Source organism: Rhinolophus sinicus, chromosome 16 (genome assembly GCF_057876585.1).
Source record: "Rhinolophus sinicus isolate RSI-liver-muscle chromosome 16, RSI-T2T, whole genome shotgun sequence".
Lineage (NCBI taxonomy): Eukaryota > Metazoa > Chordata > Mammalia > Chiroptera > Rhinolophidae > Rhinolophus > Rhinolophus sinicus.
In genome coordinates, this window is record NC_142516.1 from 185,198,276 (window position 1) to 185,218,512 (window position 20,237).

The window sequence follows — 20,237 nt, forward strand, 5'->3', positions numbered from 1 at the left end:
ATAGCCTGTAACCTGTATGGAGTCAGGCCTCTAGTGTGAACTAAAAATATGGCTCTGGCTTCGTTTATAAGTACAATTGTATAAAACTCTCCAATTTCACTCCAGAATATGAAACGCCAATGATGATAACAACTACCAATGAGTTATTTTGTTGGCATGTTCTTGACAAACTACAGTTGACTCTTGAACAATGTGGGTTTGAACTGTACAAGTCCACTTATACATGGATTTCTTTTTCAATAAACAGTGTAAATGTATCTTCCCCTCCTTATGATTTTCTTAATAATGTTTCATTTCTCTAACTTATTTTAATATAAGAATACAGTATACAATACATATACCATACAAAATGTGTTAATTGACTGTTTTGTTATCAGTAAGGCTTCCAGTTAACAGTAGACTCTTAGTAGCTAAGTTTGGGGAGAGTCAAAAGTTATATATAGGTTTTCTCAATTGCATGAGGTAGGGTCAGCGCCCCAAACCCCACATTATTCAGGGGTCAACTGTATTTCCTGGAGTCAGTAAGCCTCTGAGCCTCCAAATCCTTACTGGAAAATGGTGAATAAGACCAGAGAGCTATCATTATTGAGTAATTAATTCTTACTTGAAATTCTTTTTTAATTCTCTTGGGATCAGTACATATTTAACCTTATCTCCCGCAGGAGTCGCAATGTAAATGCAATTATCCCCTGATATTAAGAACGGTGTGCCCAAATACGCACAATGCTTTGATCCTCAGTGAAATATTCACTGTTATTTGGTCTATGTTGCTGTAACAAAGAGACCCATCATTCAGTGAACTACGTAAGATAGAAGTTTTCTCTCTTGCATGCAATAATCTAGAGGTGAGCACGCCAGGGCTAGGGGGAAGGCTCCTCCATCTTTAACAGGTAGCTTTCATCTCTGGGATGACGCTAGCTTCTTTATCTGTTGCCATTTCCAGACAGAGGAAAGGAAGAAAGAAAAACTGAGGGCCGCACTTGGAAAGTGAGACAGCCGCACTGCTAGCTGCTCTTACTGGTGAAACTTACTCACAAGACCATATGTGCTGCGAGTTGTCTCTAGCTGAGTGGCCATTTGCCCTCCAAAGCTTGAGGAAGGAGGTAGCCTATTACTAATTGGAAAAAGGGGAGGATGAATTCTAGGGGACAATGGGCAGTCTCTGATTTTCACTAGACCCTATTTAGGTAGGACAGTGGGCTCACTACCTGAGCAAAAGTTAACTGCAAATACACAAGCCCATGAAAAATTTGAATGGTGATGATTTTATCTTCTAATGGTTAAAATGCTTTGGAATTATTTAGATTGCTGGAGAGAGAGAAATTTAAAAGTAGATTTAACAGCATGCATCTTTTTGAGGCACTTTCAAAAGTCTGCTTAGGCATATGCCTCTGTGATCTTTGAATAAACCTTGATTGTCAACTGCACAATGTTTAGTAGGTTTTGTGGATTCAAGAACATTAATTTAAAACCGGAAAGTTTGTCTGGTAAAGTGGTGGTTTTTTCTGTATGTAAACCTGATGCCTTAGAATTCCAATGTTCATTATTATAAGAAGGTTATTTTCATTTTTAAAACTAAAGAATATAAGAAATCAACTAAAACTTGAGTATATTTTAACTGCTTATGAAATGATAGTCATTGGCACTTTTATATAGCCATTATTTATTTCTTATTTGCTTTCTAGTGAGACACACACACACACACACCAAAAACAAGGGGAAAAAAGTAAACTTCATTCATTATCTCTTTGCCTTTGTATATAGGAGTATGTGTCCCGAGAAAGTTTCTTGTAAACCCACAAGGAAACTTGGGGTTTGGGGCCCTGATGTTCCCAAATCAAGATGTTAGTCATGTAGTGGTTTTCCAATGGGATTTCATCTCTGTTTGCCATAACAGTTTTGGGAACTGCAATTCAATCAACCCTAATCACATCTAGCATTTATAAAAGCTGTCTTTATGGGAAAGCTGAAGTAAGACCCACAGAATTTTCCTACAACGTCAAGGCCATCTACTGCCTTTTGCTCAACAACGAGCTATTGGCTGTGATGTGCTCAGTGTCAGGGGAGACCCAGGGGGAACGGTAGGATGGTTTGCAAGAGGGAAATAACCAGGGAGTGATGTCATCAGAGGTGGGCTTATCTCTACGCTAGAAGTACTCCAGGATGGAAGAAAAGATATTCTGGACTGACATTTTTAAAGAAACAAAGAAGAGGAAGGCCATGCCTGAAAGAGGAGCATCTAATTATGTGGCAAGGAACCTTGGGCTAAGTTGCCAGAAGTGAACAAAGCTGAGGGTCCTTGGTTGAAGAGGAAGGTTGTAAAGGATAGATTGCATTGCCCCACCAGGAGTGGCTTATCCTAGGAGGAGTACAGCCTGTGGAATTGGAGAGGAGGACGTGCCCTAAAGCAGTGATTCCCAAACCTGCTCATCTGGACAATCACTTGGGCCCTTGTTTAAAAACGTAAATAAATAGGAGGCTCCCAGATCTGTCGTAAAGACTGATTTCGTAGCGTAGCTCAGGAATAGACACTATGATTTTGGAAAACCTCTCCTAGAACAGCTGGTCTGTCTTTAAAGGAGGGTTTCATAGCTCCTGGGACCAAGGAGGTGATCTAAGCATCCTGAGAGGCGGTGAGAGCCACTGGAGGACAGGGAAGCCATTGGTGAGTGAAATGACTGTGTCTGAGAACTAGGTTTAAGGCTGTGTGGTGTCCTAAGGCGGGTTCTGAGATGATCAGACAACATTTGAGGTCCACGGTCTGGGAGAGTTCCATTCCCACACAGCTTCCTCATCGCTAGGGGGCTACCCCTCCTCAGCCTTTGCGCTTCGAGGACATGAGGTGGTGGTGGTGGTGGTGGTGGCGGTAGTACTAGTACTAGTGATGATGGTAGCAGTGACAGTGGTAGAAGTAGCACTGGTGGCACTGGCGGTACTGGGGTTATAGCAGCAGCAGCAGCAGCAGTCGTAGGAATAATGACAATTATAAACCGTGAGGCCCATGTTCATCAGAGAGTTTGGGGGGCCCCAGACTCTCTTCTCCTCAGTGCCTGTAGCTGCTTCTCATCCGACCTACGCTTTCATGGTGACTGGTAACCAGCATCTCCATCACCCAAACCACAAGCCAGAGATGGCCTCACACTCGTACTAACTCTTCACCTCACCCCCATCCTGTGAATTCTACCCCTTTACAAAACCTCTAAATACTCCTTTCTACTCTGTGTCACTATTATTGTCACCTTAATCCAGGTGTCATTGTCATTTCTCGCCTGGACCAGTGCAGTGGCCACTCTGTCCATGATCTCACGGCCTCTAGTCCATCCTCTCCATAGCTGTGATTTCTAAATGCAAATCTGAACGTGCTGCTGGCCTCATTTACTGCCTCAGGAATCCTTCGGTGGACCTCTGTAGTCACCAGAACATGGTCTGAGCTGCTGTACACAGAACACAAAGTCCTCTGTGTCCTGGAAACCCTCATCCCAACCCCTGAGTCTCCAGGCTCATTGCCTGTGCTCCATCTCCTCAGCTGACCTCAGCTATGCTCAGTGACCTCACCCAAGTCAAGTGCCTGAAGGTCCCTAGCCTGGCCGTGCCCCTCCCTCTCTGCCTCTCTGCTGGCATCCTAAGCACAGTGAGGACAAAGAGGGGACCTGTCCTGGAAACACAGCATCCTTAGCACGCCACAGGATGCCTGGCCCTCAGCAGCCATCAGTAAGCTGGGATGGACGGAAGAATGAATTCTGGGTCTTTGTGCGTGGTCCCATGCATGCCATTCCAGGCTCTTCTTTTGTAGGCAGTTTTCTAGTTGTCTTTTGGCATTCAGCTCAGATGTTACTTCCCAAAGGGGGTCTACACTGACGCCCAGCTGCCCACCTTTTTGGTTAGGAGCCCCTCGTGTGCACGCGCGGGTCTTCTTGTATTCACTCTGTCATCACATCGATCGCATGGCCTGGTATTGGTCTGGGTCACTCGAACGTGAGCTTCCCAAGGATAGGCGCTGTGTGATTGTGTGATGTTTAGCTTCTCTCCCAGGTGGCAGGCACAGAGTAGGTGCTCAACGAAAGTTTAAAGAACCGGTTTACTGAATAAGGGAGTGATCTGTGCCCATCCCTATTTTTGGTGGCTGGTTACTTAATATTGCCAGGAGCTAGTCACATTATGAAGGCCCAGAAAGATTCATCGAGTCCCAGAGGTCACTCCCAGGCATGGTGCTTTTCCTGCTTCTTCGAGAGGGGACCTTCTTCCCCCTTTGGGACATGAACACTTTAGGGACTTTGAGGCTGGAGGCTCTTCCCGGCCCCTCCTCCGCTTTCCTCCCTGGCCTCATTTGTCCACAGTGGCTGGCCAGGTACCTCTGTTCCTCTTTGAGTCTCACCCTAGTGGTCAGGAACACTTTGGGGAGGCTGTGTGAGAGTAAGTGATCTTTAGAGGAAATGAGGCTTTGTGAATGTCGGAGTCTCTGCCAGTGTGAGGTGGTGTGATAGTGTTTCAAGTGGCAGAAGAAAGCAGAGGCATGGTAAGCAGCAGTTAGCCCAAGATGCCACACTGCGGTTACTCTGCCAAGCCCTTAGATTACACCTTTTTAACAAGTACCATAGCACAAGACATTTTAAAATCCGGCTGTTTATGAAGAGTAATATTGCTGTCATAAGGCTACTTTATACAAACCCAAGGGGACCTTTAACTGGAGCAGAAGCTTCCTCATTTCAACCATGAAGTTTAAACAATAAAAACGAATTTTCTATTCCCAGCATAGCCATCACACTGCCCGGAAAGCATCACTTTGTTTTGGGAAACAGAGGCACTCTCTTCTTCCGCCCTTTGGTAGGTAGAGTACGTTATCCCTTTGCAAAGATGTGTCTCTTCCAATCAGCAGGCTTCTGGGAGAAACGAGCCTCCGTGACTGTACTTAGTTTAGGGTGGGAGGAGGAGGCCAGTCCATATCTTGGTAAAGTTCTTCACTGAGAATTTTCAGAGATGGTCGTGGGATGGTGGTGGCTGACTTCACTTTGAAGATGAAGAGATTTGGAGCGTGAGGGGGTACTCTAGCAGCGGGGTAGAATACATGTTGCGAAGACTTGGGCTTTGGGAGAATTTTTTTTTTTTTTTTAAATCAGTAGTTTATATTAAGAAATGAAGAATTTAGGGATCCAAATGTAAAGTTACAAATTGAAGTCGGAGATGGCTGTTACCTTGAGGATTAGTGGGGCCTCTGCTCTATCTACCCTCTTCCCTTCTCTACTTGCTGTGATGCTGGATCCCTTCCCCCAATGGGGCTTGTGAGGAGCTGTCCACCCCCCTCCTCCAGTGCTCCTGTCCTCTCCAGTCCTGGGAAGCTGCAGGGTGCTGCTAGGGCCGAGAAGCATTGGCTCCGCTGTACCGTTCATAATATATATATATATATATGAGACAGGTCACATGCTGCTCTTCAAGTTCTTTGCTTCAAGGTGTTTTTGAATGGTCACCATTGAGTCTTCATATGGAACTGGGGGGTGTCCAGCTCCACCCAGGTGCATATGAAATATCCCCCACATTCTGTGGATTTGAAGGTCAGGAGGAAAGCAAGAGGCTGAGACATCTGCCCAAATTCTGTCTTCTCTGTTGCTGCAAACACTTGGTGGGTATTCTTTCTGTGCCTCGTAAACCAAGAATACCCTGGAAAGAAAAATCTTGACAATTAAATACGAGCTATTGATAAGACAGTAAGGCATCTCTCCGAGGGAGCAGATGTCCACGGCATCCCTATGAACCAGAGGGCAGAACACTGACTTGCAGGCACAAGTGACTATAACGAGGTCCCTGTGGCTGGAACCTGTGGCGTCCTTAGGGGCAGTGCGGTTTGGGGGTGCAGGCAAAGGATAAAAGGATAGGCCAGAGCCGTAACCCGCCTAGTCCTGTCGGGCCTGTTAAATGAAAAGAATTAACTTCCACGGCTGAAAGTCTCTTCAAAAGGAAGGGTTTATTAGGTCATTGCTAGCGGAAAGAAAACCATCTTGGGGCTTGGAGTCTATGCCCCCAGCAGCATGGCTAGGTGAAAAGACAACACTCCATTGCCTCAGTTTGCAAACGTGTTTATACATCAAGTGAAGGAAGGGGGAGAAAGACATAAGCCTCCTGAAAGAATTTACAGGAGCGATGGGCAAAGGAGTGGGAGAAAGTGAAGCGGGGCCAGCTCTGCGATAGCCCCAGAGTCCCAACAAGAAATGTCCCCTCCTATGAAGTGGCAGTGGACAGCCGGCTAGAAAGCCCACCTGTAAAACAAGAAGGGGAGGTTCCTGGACTTCCTTGGTGCCTGGCTGGGATAATGTGCGGAAACAGCCACCTGGGCATGAACCTGAAATTCCGAAAGACGCACAGGAATGTGAGCAGCCTTTTGTCAGAGCAGATTCGCAGCCACCAATAAGCTGGTGGTTCTGTTTCTTTCTCCTACTCTCGGGCCGCTGTAATTTCAATCTAGAACATTTCAGAATTTTCTCCTCGTCAGGCCTTCTAGGCCCGGTCAGGAATGTGGATGTGTTCCTGAAGTCTGCGGGCAGCCCGCAGAGGACTTTCGGAAGAGCAGGGTACTCTTCCATGTGTACTCTGGGTCTAAGGAGAGCAGGAGAGGAGGTAGGAGGCAGTTACTGTAATCCTCGTGAGAAATGATGGGAGCTTGAAGGGGGGCAGTGGTCCTCTGGCTGGAGAGGAGGGGATGGATTTCTGAGCGATTCGCAAGGTTCCAGGAATCTGTAGGACTTCTCTGGAGGAACAGGAAGCCGGCTGTTCACTTTCGGAAACAACCAGCGAGTAGCATTCATGTGCTAGCTCAGCTGATAAATACACTGTTCTCGTAACTAGGTTGGAGAAGAATTACAGGAAGGGTATCATTAAGATGTTAGAATAAATGCATTACATATGTTAACAAGTGTATGAACCCTGTATTATATCTGGCAAACGGGGTGTTAAATCCTTGTTCAACCAGCCAGATGTCCCTACAGCTGCTGCTGGAGGGAGGCAGCCACCTGAGACCTGGGCTATGAGCTGGTGCCAATGGTTTCCACAGCATCTGGCTGTACAAATTGCTTCCTCCATGCTCTGATTGACAGCTACCACATGGATCACGCAATTCACAAGGCATGGGTGGGATTTTCAGTCTGATAAACCCAGACTCCAGCAATTTGACCTTTTTAAGGCATGTGTACAACTGGGGTGCCCTCAGTGGGAGCTTAAATCTGTATTATTTGTAAGAGAAAAAAAAAATTACCCCAAACACTGCAGTCAAACAACTGAAGACCAATTTAATAACATTCACTCTTGAATTGGAATGTTATCAAAGTCATGTTTGGGGGTGTTATCCAGCTGAGTTTGCAAAGGCAGCGTTAGTGTTTGTTGTAAATTGTAAATGTTGAAATTACCTGGAGCAAAATTCCCACGACTGCTCAAAGGAGTTGAAAGTCCTCATAGGTGTTTATATTTATTCTTATGTAGTACAATCTCTCCTAAGTGTCCCTGACTCACCAAGATTGAGCCAGTTCTGGGATGCCTCCCTCCTCCCTATGTTTGGCAAAAGATCCTAAAACATTTTAAAAGATGAACATCAGCCTGGTCCCAACAGGCTGAAGACACGGCCTGTACTCTTCAAGTTTTCCCTGTCACCCCCCACCCCGGGGGGAATTGTACTTCTTGGATGCCGAGTTCAGGAGAAGTTGAAGAAAAGCAGTCCTAGAGACCACAGTTACACAATCACATTGATCTTTCGTATACTTTCTTTCCTGGAGGAGAAATTGTGAAATCCCAACATTTTTATGTGAGTGAAATAAAAGTTGAGATTAAAAAAAAACCACATCAGTTGTTTTCCTGTCTGTTCAAATGTACTCTGACAGCAAAGATGCAAAGTTAATACAGTCTAAATAGGAGAGTGCCACAATGAGAAGACTTTTAAAAAATGTGTAATTTCCTCATCTTTATTGTTTTTAGACTTTGGAGTAGGGCCAGAAGGCGGTTGCAAATCTGCAAAACCTTGCTGTGGCGCCTCAAGCGTGTCAATGTTGGCCAGCGTCCACTAGGTGGCAGTATGTCAGAGGATTTCTTTTATCCTAGAATTGGCAAGGATTTCTTTGGCTGTCTGTAAGTGGTTCAGTTTTCCTTTTTGCCCCGCTTTGAAGGGTGAAATGAAGCTATCATAATTTAGGCCCGAATTATGCTTATCTAAAAAATGCATAAATTCCCTGAAAAGCCTACTTATTACAGTGTGACAAGAAATAAGTTCACTCATTCATGTGAATTTTCTCAGTAACTTATAGGTAATGATATTAGTCGTCATGGGTAATTTATAGAACCCAAAAGACAACTCTTTTTGTCCGTAGCATGTAACAGATGCTAAACACGCTGTACTCTGAGAAGGCAGATCTCCGGTCTTCCTGGGAAGCAGAAGATTGCAGGGAGCCACCTGCCCAGTGTCCACACCCCGGAAACTGTTTGCTGGGAGGTGTGTCAAAGCTATCTACACCTCTGTGCAAATCTGTGGGCATTCTGATAGTGTAGACAAAATATGAGTGCATTGGATATTTATCCAGAGACTTAACTAACTAGTTAAAAAAATTAATGTGTAACTGTATTTAAAATAAGATAAAATACATACAACATTTTTAAAAAGATCCCTTGCATATGAAAATTTGTTCAGAGGACAGGAATTAGGATGTTCTTTGTACTGTTTTCCCCAAATTAGATGATTAGAAGTTTCTGAATTCAAAGTAACAAGAAGCAATGCCTGAATGATAAAATTGGGCAATAAAGAACTCTGCAAGTTTTAAAACGCTCCAATTAATGTAACAGAAGTAGAGGATTAACGTGGATGGAAATAAATGTAAATTCAAAGCTTAGAAAATAAATGGAATTGTCAGTTGGGGTTCATTTGGGTATTTTTTCAGAAGGATTTCCTATAACCTTGAAAATGAAAAATATTAATTAGGAGGGAATTCAAGAAAGGTCCATGCTTGCTGTATACATAGCAACATATTGGTCTTTGAGAAAAATGACAACTGAATGGCTTCTGCTCTGTGCAGTGGATGTGATAGAGACACATTTGGCAATGTGAGGCTCCCTCACGCCTGACATCTGCAGGGCTTAGTTTTGGGGGTTCACCAGCCGCATCCTAAACATAGCTCAACCAGTTGTTTTCTGAAGCCCCTGGGAATTCTGAGACTCCATTTCCTGATATAAAGGCCCCTTTTTGTTAGATCCACAGTCAAGCTGTGTCTCCTTTCAGTGTTATTACTCCAAGGAGGGAACCAACCCTCTCAGGATTTGTTGACAGTTGTAGGGAAGGAAGAAAAGACCTTTCTCCCTCTAGCTTCCTAGGTTCTCCAGCTAGGGCCCTGTAAATTTGACAAGACAGGTGAATGAGAGAAAAGCATGCAAATTTATTTAAATGTTATGTGACATGAGAACCTTCATAAGGAAATGAAGACCTAAAGAAATGGTTAACCTGAGTGCTTATATTAGGTTTGATGAAGAGTGGAAAGGTGTGGGAAAATGTGATAGGACAAAAAGGTGTGGGCTAAGGGCAGTACACTGGGGGGCTCTTCAAGGCCTGTACATTCTGATTTTTCTCAGAGTCCTTTGGTCTTAAAGATAAGGAAGCTCCTTTCCTCCAGGTATAGAGAGGGGACCTCACAGGAGGGTCTTCTGACCTGCTTGAGGGGGGACGTGGGGGCCAGGGAGTCCCTCCTGCACCTACTGTTTCTCACATTCCTTCACCTTAAAGTATTCAACATGCCAAGGTACCCTATATGGGAATAGCATGTTCCGAACCCCATCACAGGCCATTGATACTTTCTCCCAGCTTTCAGGAGTATGTTTCATGATGGCATCTTGTAAAGGGGTGTGGGCTCAAAGCTCTAGAAGAAGAGTTGGAAGGCATAGGGTCAAGTCCCAGCCTTATTAGCTGAGTTCTTATTCTATCTCTACCTCCATTTCCCAGTCTCAAAAATGAGGTTAGAAAGAGTTACCCAGCCTCTGATTCTAGAGTCAAATATTATAATATAAGGGAAACACTTAGTTGGCTATGAATGTAAGGGGTTATTTAATTTTTAATATGTGGAATATACATATATTGTGAGAGTATAATAAACCTATGACTACATAGAGATGTCACCAAACCACCATTCGTGGGAACACTCAAGTAGCAGTAAGTTTTCTCAATACTTGCTACATACTAGAATCACCTGGGGAGCTTCTTTTTAAAACTATTAAGTCAATATCTAACTGAGTTAGACTGGCTGAGTTGGGGGAGGGCAGAGCACCCTGAAAGTGTAGTCCAAGAAGTATGTTATGTTTGTGGTTGTTACCCATGCAGATAAATAACAATGATGTTAGAGTACAGAAAATTGGGGGGAGGGGTTGGTGATATAAGAACAAACATTGAGAATATGCTTTCTGTAGCTTAGGCTGTAAGCACATCATGCACTCCCCGTTTCACATGGAAACTTCTCTATAGGGTTTCTGAGAGGAACAACAGATGTACCACGAAAGCAGCATTACCTCATGAGACTCTAGCTAGAGTTTCAATTCATCCCGGGTTGTGACTTTTTTTTTTTATAGCAGACATTGAGCATGCATCTGAATGGGGCTGGTTATTGAATTTTCTCGTAACAGAAAGGTTCTGTGACCTAGAAACCACTGATTAAGTGGACAGGAGAAGTTCATTCGCAGGTGAGAGAGAATAAACATTCCCTTCCCACTTGATCAGTGGCTTGAGTCTGCTGCTTCTTTGGCCTGCGCCTCAAGCTTCAAGGAAATCTCAGATTTGCCTACCTCTGTGGTCTTTTGGGAAATGAGAGAGATTGGTGTTCTCAAACTGAGGTGCCAGAGTAGCAGCGCCAGTTCACCTGTTAAAGCCACAAATTGGCAGGCCCTACCCAGACCTTCGGTATCAGAAACTGTGTCACCATGCCCTCTGAGAGACTGTGATACATGCTCAGGTCTGGGAAAGACGCTTCCCTGGTCTTCTCAATAATGTGTGTTTTTCTCAATCGGAAAACATGAAACAGGAATTGGTGGGCAAATGCTACACTTGGCTTTGCTTCCTTCTCCCCTTCCTCCCCGTTTTCTCTGATGCTGAGACAGATCAGGGCTAGAGGGAAAATAAGGGCCCAAGTCTCTAAATTTCTCTGTCATCAAGGTTCCTATTCCAACCTTTTAAGACACAGAAATCAATTAAAGGTGCATTGTATATATAAATGTATAAGGAGATGCACAATGAGTAAAGACGTATTATAAGTACATGCATTCTATATTTACATATCCATTATAAATGTGTAAGGAGGTATATGTGTTTTATATAATGTATAAAGGTACATTGTAAATATATATAAATCTCTGTTGTGAATTCCAGAAATCAGGGTACTACTGGGAATCCAAAGGTCATGAGAAAAGAATTGGGAGATGGCAGGACAGCAGGGGAGAGAACTGAATCTTGGATGGAGTGGAGAGAAGGACAAGTCTGGTAAGGGCCACTGCCCTGCACAAATGAAAGGGCCTCCCCACCTTGCCTAGAATTTCCTGCAAATGGTGCCCCCAGAGCTCTGCAGTGCAGTGCCCGGGGTCAAGGCCAGGGCAGAAAACAGCCTGGATGAGCCTCCAAGATTCTTTTCTGAAAGTCAGTCGCACTGTGATTTCTTTAGGACTTTAAAATAGGTGGCTGAAGACAGCTGTGCTGTCTCCTCTAATGGTCTTTAAAAATGGAATCGATTCTCATGTCTCTTGGGGGTCCTAAAAGCACAGAAAAGAATCAGTGTTGTCTTATCTCTAGAATCTTTCCAACTGTTAACAGTTGAAGTGTTATTGCATCTATCTGTCTATCTATCTATCTATCTATCTATCTATCTATCTATCTATCTATCTATCATCTGTCATCATCTATCATCATCTATCTCAAAGCACTTCTCTCCAGACAGTCAAAGAACATAAGCTATATGGCTTATCTTTTAAACATAATGGAGGGGGGATGGTTAGCATGCACGATCATCCCAATAACAGAAATTCGGAATTGCTCCAGGTTATTCTAGTATTTAGACATCTGAATTTACCGGATACTCTGCTAAGTGCCTACATGCATTATCTTATTGAATCTTTAATATCCTCAGTATTGATATCTATTAATATCTTCGGTATAATTAGGGGCTGAGTAAGTTTGAACTGAGGTCAAAGCTCAAGGTTTCATCCACTCTGCCTTACTACTTAATGATAACTAAGGTCTTGATTCAGGTGGGAATGCAGTTACCTGTTGGATCCGTCATTCTCAGGGCTCAAATCGAGATACGCAATTGCCTATGCTTTTCATGTTCTTTCTTTTTCTGGCTCGTGCTTCTTAACCTCTGTTTGCTGCAATATTTTAAGTTACATATTGGTACTCTAAAAGCTCTTAGATACGTGGCGTACTTTAAACCCACTGTGACTTTTTAAAGTAAAAAAAAATTGACCATTGGGATCTAGGCCTCCTTCTCTTCCTGTAAGCTGTAGGGTTATAATAGGGATTTACTAATGAAACAGACACAAAAAAGAGCCTCCCTAAAGATTTACAAGACTCTCTAAAGATTCTCTTCTCATGACCTTTGGATTCCCAGTGGTACCCTGATTTCCGGAATTTTCTGGTATGGTTTCTCCTGCATTCACAACAGCAATTTATATATATTTACCATGTTCCTTTATATGCTGTGGTAATTGTCATTTTCCTAGTTAACTTCCCTCTCCGTCTGTTTACCTGCTACAATTTTAAAATTATGTTCAATTATTCCATGTTTTATCATTTACATGGTCTTTTATTTCCTCTTACTGTCCAAAGTATTGTGTTAGATTACCATCTGTCTACTGTGTGCAGTCTGCTTTTTAAGCACACCAACATCATTCTTTGGGGCGAATTTCTCTTGAGAGCTACCTGAAATGTCAAGGAATTTCATTTTTCCATATGTACTTCTTTCATGTTTTGAAGGAAAGAGGATTAATTTCTTGTATGTCCAGCAGTCCTGAATTCTTACTGCTTTATCAAAAGAACGAGTGTATAAATAAGACCCTTTTTGTCCTTTTTATTTCAGGAATTACAACATATTGTCAGATCCCAACATATCCGAGCAGAAAAACGTAAGTATGGATCTGTTTGAGTATTAGAAACCCCGTAGGGTCTCTGTGGGGACATTACTCTTTGGGCTAACATGGCTTCTCTCATCTCCAGCTATGGTAGAAGGTTCGTGGTTAGAGCTGGCAAGGAGGGGCAAGTCTGAAACTCAACCGTTTGCTCATCTCACTATTAATGCCACTGACATCCCATCAGGTGAGTTCCATTTGCATCCAGCCTGAAAAATATGTCACACGTCATTTATCAGCTCCTTTGAATACTCAACCCTATTACTAGCCTTTTACTAAATTTTTGAGAGCCCTTAACTTCTAGATCAGAAGAAAGAGCATTTAGTCTGCAGTGAAGACCCACACTGTGGAAATACTGATTCTCAGTCATCCCAGAAAGGACGTTACTTTCAGGGCATCAGAGCGCATTTATTTTCAATGATCGCCAGTGGCGATTACATAACTGGGAAGGACAGTCCCTTGTTACACTCATCTATAGTTGCCCAAACTAAAGTTGACACGTCCCCACTGCTTGTGCATCTTGGTTATGTGAGCATCGAAATAATTACAAAGAACATTAAGATAGTGACAATTGCACAGTATTCTTATTATTATGCCTTTTATTCAACACACACTATGTATCAGGCGTTTCGCTCTGTTTTTTATCTCTAATCCTTACCACAACCCTTCAAGGTAAGTGATGGTCATTCGATTTTGATTTTGCAGACAGGGAAACTGAGGTCCACATAGTTTACCTGCTCACGGTCACAATGGTGGCAGGATTAGAAGTTGAATTTCACTCTAGTTCATTCCTAAGTCTGTGCTTTTTATACTATAGGTCATCATATAAGTACCTTGTGGTCAGTTGGCTTTGTCAGAGGGAAATGAGTTCAGAGCTCTTATATTCCTCTTTTTCTGCAAGAAGTAGGTTAATGCAGTTTTTTTTTTTATTAGTTTCAGGTGTACAAAACAATATAATAGATATTTACACCCCTCACAAAGTGATAGCCCCCCTTCCCCAATCTACTACCCTCTGACATCGAATACAGCTGTTACAATCCCGTTGACTCTATTCCCTATGCTGGACTCCACATCCTGTGACCACATACATATTAAATTATAGTTGACATTCAGTATTATTCAGCTTCAGCTTCAGGTGTACACTGCAGTGGTCAGGCATCTACACCTTCCCTGAAGTGGTCTCCCCAATAAGACAAGTGGTTAGTGCAGTTTTAATAGACGGGGGTACCTATGAGGATTTAATGAGGGAAGGAACTCACATTCCTCTATGGAAACCAGCATACACTAAGCACCCAATAATTACAAACTCAATAATTTGTTATTATTATTGAGTTTAATGAAATACTTATGCATAGAGCACTTTGTTCTAAAAATGATAATGCATGTTTTTCTTGGAGTTAAAAAATTCCAAGTATTAGTAAACAATTTTGGAGGGATTTTTCCTGACTTAGAAAGGAAAAAAATCAACTCTTCGGTTTTCAGATTTCCCTAAACTATCTCTCCTGTCCCAGGTACTTGCTTCATAAACAAATTTTCTCTGTGTCTGTGTGCCTTACGGTAGAGCTATACTAATTTTCTGAGTGAAACACTAATTTGCATTTTAGCAAAGGCAATCAAATGTATTCTGCATTTATTTTTTCAGTTCATTTTAAAGGGCATATGATAAATATTGCATTAGACTGTGTGCCAAAATCTGTTTGGCAATCGCAAGCATGTTTTAGTCACCACGCTTTCTCTCCAGGCACCCTAGCATCACATCCTTGCCAAAGAACAAGGCAAAACTCCTGGTTATTTTCCAACGGTTATTGAGTTTGAGACTGAGTGAAATGAATTAGTGTATGCTTCTGTTTAAGGAACTAGAATTTGCTTCTCTGGCTGGACCAACAACTCCTTGAGTCATTTATCTTCCAGTTTTGGCCAGTGCTGATACTTCAGAGGAAGGTGGCTTTAATTTTCCATGTTCATTTCGGGCCTCTGTTTGATACTTATTTGCACATAAGAAAGAAATGAGAATCGGCCTTACAGTGAGTGTTAGCTTATGCATTGGCAAAGCTTCTTGAATAAAATGCATTGGGAAGTATCTTGTGAGGTCAGACTACATGGCTTTCTTTAGGGGGAACCTCAGGCTAAATATTTGCAGAGGCCTCTTCGCCAGCATCTGGCAGTGATCACCACGGGCTGGGAGGGCCGAGGTAAGAGGTCCTCGCATGTCTCATTCGTGATGCAAACCCAGGTTTGCCCTGAGAGACCCTTCAACCCGACTGCATCATAATCTCCTCATCTTGTCTCCTACTGTTGTCCGCTCACAAGTCCTCCAGTTCAGGCAGATGGCATTCCTCCCTTTGTGCTCTGTGTGCCGTGTGCATTCATTCCATCCTCTGCTCAAGCAGTTTCCCTCACGGGCAATACTCTCTGTTTTCTCAGTCCCCTACGTTTGATCCAAGTACTTCCTGTCATCTGGTTCCTCTGTCCCCTCCCCTGGCTGAGCTCTCTTGATTGCTGTTAATTTCTGCAACTTTCACTTTCAGTTGCTTTAACTGACCTTCAGCCGTGGGTTATGTGACATGCAGAAATGGAAATGTTATATTTTTCATTGTCTATGCCCAATTATTTTCTCCGCTACTAGTGTAAGTGCCTTGAGGGTACACTGCTTGATATAATTCTTAATTACGGGCAGAGGGAATGCCCATAGAAAGCACAACAGCCGTTTGTTGAATGACTGATCAACTGAATTGGTCAGGGAATGGATGAGTGAATGGATAAAAGCAGAAGTATGTTTTGTAGTCAATAAGGACACCCCCTCGACTTGACTTTAACCTACAATGGGAGTGGCATGCCATCAAGGTTCCTGTCTTCTTCCCTCACTAGTTCATATTCCTTCCCTGCCTTCCCAGGCTGTGTCTCTGAGCCCTTGGTTTAACACTAGCTGACCTAGCCCATTGAGAGGGTAGACTGCACCTTTGTCATTCTGCTCCCCTCTAAGAGCCATCATAGGAGATGAACTATAAGACAAATAATTGATCATATAAAGACCTGACTGCAGGAGTAGGGTGGGAAGGAAGGAAACATCGGGTAGTTTGAGATGGGAAGCATCTTGAATTTCGTTAGCTTTGTCAATGGATTGGGTGGCTATTTACCAGCCTGGAGGAATTACTTTATTAGTATTTATGAGGATGTGATGAATAGTCTTGTAGTCTCGTCTTGACTTAGTTGGGACCATGGGATGACATTTACATTTGGGATGCTTTGATCTGGGATGACCTGAGGCAGGACCTCCGATGAAAAAGGACGTGTGCTATGGTGGGTCCTAGAGGCAGCAGTGCCTGTAACGGGTTTCTCCGGCTCGTTCTAGCGCCCTCTAGTGAATGAGATGTGGATTTCAGTAAATATACTGTCCCACACACCTCGTGATGGGTTCCCCACCGTAGGTCCGCCTCTGTGCATTTTTTTTCCTCACTTGCCCCACCACCTGGTGGTTCTTGGAACAGCTTGCACAGAGGTCCCCAAACCATATTTCAGGCTGCCTAGTGACCCTCCAGAAACAGTAAAGCATTCTCCTGTTTGTGGCTCTCTTCAGAAAGCTGCAGGTACTCCAGGCTCCCCAGGATTCAGCCCAGTCTGGGAAGATCGCCACAATTAGTTTCTGGTTCCATAAGGCTCTTCCAAGGACCCACTCTAACCAGAGGGTTGTCAGCTACGTTGGATCCCTGGAATCTACTTCAAACCTAAGTCCTTGGGATGATTTCTTGTGGGAGGCAGGCAGCAAAGAACTTCCCCTTGGCTGCAGAGGCTAGTCTTAGATGCCTTAGCTCTGTTTTGCTTTGTTGAAATCCTAACAGATGACATCCTTAATTTAGCATAAGTATTGACAATATTTTCTGGAGGAAAAAAATGTGTTTTTTAATTTTTCAGAGTATAACAACTTTTCCCCCACTGGTTGATACCTTTTCCAGTTGGTTAATAGGTGTCCACATAAGCACACATGATTGATGAATTGGGTGTATCCCCTAGGGGTAGTGACACTTTTTAAAGGCCTAGTAAGGTATACTAAAGACCTGAAATGTTAAAATCACTGGACTCAACTGCTGGTCGAAGATTCTTTAGAAGCTTTCCCTGTTCCTGAGCAGTAGGCAGAGGATAGTCGTCATCCGATTCCAGGGTGAGAAGGGGCTAAAAAAGAATTCTGGTCAATCTGGGAGGGATTTTGTGATACTTTGGTCACAAAGAATTGTGTGAGGTTGTGAAGCTGGGGAGGGCAGTGCCAAAAATATTTTCTTTGTGAACTTCTCTGGGAGCCACTTTTCAGTTGTGTGAGCCTGGAGGCATTTGTGCTGTTGGAGGAGGGGCAAATCTATGGTGAGGAGAGCAAGGTTTAGGAGTTTGACCTTTTGGGCAAAGTTACTGAGGCCCAGAGTTTCTTCTCCTTCCTTCTCCATAGCCCTCTCCATGATTTCAAGGGGAAGGTGGAGTCATGCAGTATGGAAGTTCTCTCCCTATACTTATTTCTTGCTTCCCGTCTCAACTGCGTTTGGCCCATTTTCTTCCTTCAACCTTGAATGACCTTTCTGCTTCTGTGGGCTGCATCCTTTTCTTCCTTTAAGTGCTCAGGCTCAGTAGCAACTCAACAAAGTCATTCTTGGTTCCTTCTGGGAGGAAATCATTGCACCGTCCTTTGAATTCCCATAGCAATTATCTGCAAATTTCCTACCGGCGTTCGTGACTTGCTTCTTACCTGAACAACTACCATACTTATGCCTAGTGTTCTGTAGGTTCCCTGGGGGCAGGAAAAGATGAGTTTTTGCCTTTGTACCACCTCAGGTGCCTATCAGAGAGCACTGAGTACATATTAATGTATTAAAAAATAAATCCTAAAAAGTTATTCTCCTATTGGAATAATGGCTATGATGCTATGTTGGTTTTTTTTTTTCCCCCCCCAACCTCGTAGAATTAGGAGTCTGTCCTTCTCATTGAAGGGGTGGATTTTAAATCACATGACTCTCCTCTTCTCAGGTTCCCACAAAGTGAGTCTGTCCTCCTGGTACCATGACCGAGGTTGGGCCAAGATCTCCAACATGACTTTCAGCAATGGAAAACTAATTGTCAACCAAGATGGCTTTTATTACCTGTACGCCAACATTTGCTTTCGACATCATGAAACTTCAGGAGACCTCGCCACGGAGTATCTCCAGCTGATGGTGTATGTCACTAAAACCAGCATGAAAATCCCAAGTTCGCATACCCTGATGAAAGGAGGAAGTACCAAATACTGGTCAGGGAATTCTGAATTCCATTTTTACTCCATAAATGTTGGAGGGTTTTTTAAGTTACGGTCTGGTGAGGAAATAAGCCTCGAGGTATCCAACCCTTCACTACTGGATCCAGATCAAGACGCAACGTACTTTGGGGCTTTTAAAGTTCGAGATATAGATTGACCTCCATTTTGTGGAGTGTTATAATGTATTTCCTGATGTATGGAAACTTTTTCTAAAATAGACCAAGAAAGATGTACATAGGTGTGTGAGACTACTAAGAGGTTTGACCCACAATGGTATAAGAAGACTCTCTCCAAGCTTTTGACTCTGTAGACATCATGTGTATTTACAGCCAAAGGGAGATGTTGGACTCAAAGTGTGTTACAGTCTGAAGTCTTTCTTACACAATGGTTTTTAAATTTTGTAATGAATTCTTAGAATTAAACCTGATTGGAGCAATTGTGGTTGCCTATATGGAAAACTGCATTTGGGCTATGGGAGGGGTCAATTCTCTGGATGTAGCCCTTGGTTATGCGCCACTAGGCAGCTGAAGTAGGGAGGGTGTCATCTAATTGCAAATGGATGATAACCTGAAGGGTTACGTTCTTTTGAATTGTTACATCATGCTAGACCTGCAAATAGATACTTTTTTCTAATGAGGAGAGAAAAATATATGTATTTTTATATAATATCTAAAGTTATATTTCAGATGTAATGTTTTCTGTGCAAAGTATTGTAAATTATATTTGTGCTATAGTATTTGATTCAAAATATTTAAAAATGTCTTGCTGTTGACATATTTAATGTTTTAAATGTACAGACATATTTAACTGGTGCACTTTGTAAATCCCCTGGGGAAAATTTGCAGCTGAGGAGAAAAAAAAAAAAAGTTGTTTGCTAATATCAACTGTATTATGTTTTCTTCATTCTTTTTAACTTAATAGATTTTTGAGACTTGTCAAGTTTGTGCACAAAAATTTAAATGGATGCCTTGAATAATAAGCAGGATGTTGGCCACCAGGTGCCTTTCAAATTTAGAAGCTAATTGACTTTAGAAAGCTGGCATTGCCAAAAAGGGTACATAATGGGCTACTGGAATCTGTCAAGAGTATTTATAGAATTATTGAACAGGTGTTTTTTTCTACAAGTGCTGCAAATTGTAAATTCTATATATTTTTTGAATGGACATTGTCAGTGGCTAATCAGCAAAAAAATGAAAAAAAAAGTCCCATCTTTCATTTAGTGGAAGTTATTTTATACTGTACAATAAAAATGTTGCCTTTGAATGTTAATTTTTTTGGTACAAAAATAAATTTATAAGAAAACCTGCCTTGTGATTTTGTACTTCTCTTTTCTATCTGCCTTCCTTTTCTCCAATATGGTAATGTGGCATCTATCTTTCCAAAAGTTACAGAGAGAAATGCAGATTTAATTAAAAATTAGGAACAGATTCAATTAAATTAATGAACATTGGAATGTGAAAAGTAATTTGCAAGGGATTTGTATGCAAGAATGTAGATAGAAAACAGGCTTCTTCACTCAAAAAAGAAAATTTTGTTCTGCTGATTGGGAGGAGAAAACAGTACTTTGTAACAGTCCGTAATTCCTTCTAGAACAACTGTTTGACCTGGAGGACCCCCTGAACATCTTATATCTTAACCGCAGTGAAGGAGGATTAACAGCAGATTGGAGGCTCATCCTCATGGAAACGTATGTAGGCAGCTGTCCCACCCCAGTTTGTTACTCACATGACAGAGGTATAAGAAAACCAGCAGCTTTGGGAGGCACAGGAAGCCATAATTTAAGGCACTTGGCCATTTGTGGATAAATGTTTCTTGATGGTTGTGACAGGATGGAGGGAGA

The 20,237-nt window shown here is 42.6% G+C and overlaps 1 protein-coding gene across 1 annotated transcript in view; it reads left to right on the forward strand.

The window, feature by feature from the left end:
* The window catches only part of TNFSF11 (TNF superfamily member 11), a 31,900-nt gene extending 12,211 nt beyond the window's left edge, over positions 1-19,689 (forward strand). The window contains exons 3-5 of the mRNA XM_019749784.3: positions 13,074-13,119; positions 13,211-13,309; positions 18,133-19,689. Of these exons, the coding sequence (XP_019605343.1) occupies positions 13,074-13,119; positions 13,211-13,309; positions 18,133-18,554 (567 nt within the window). The 3' untranslated portion in view covers positions 18,555-19,689. The remainder of the gene's footprint in view (positions 1-13,073; positions 13,120-13,210; positions 13,310-18,132) is intronic.
* The last annotated feature ends 548 nt before the right edge of the window (positions 19,690-20,237 follow it).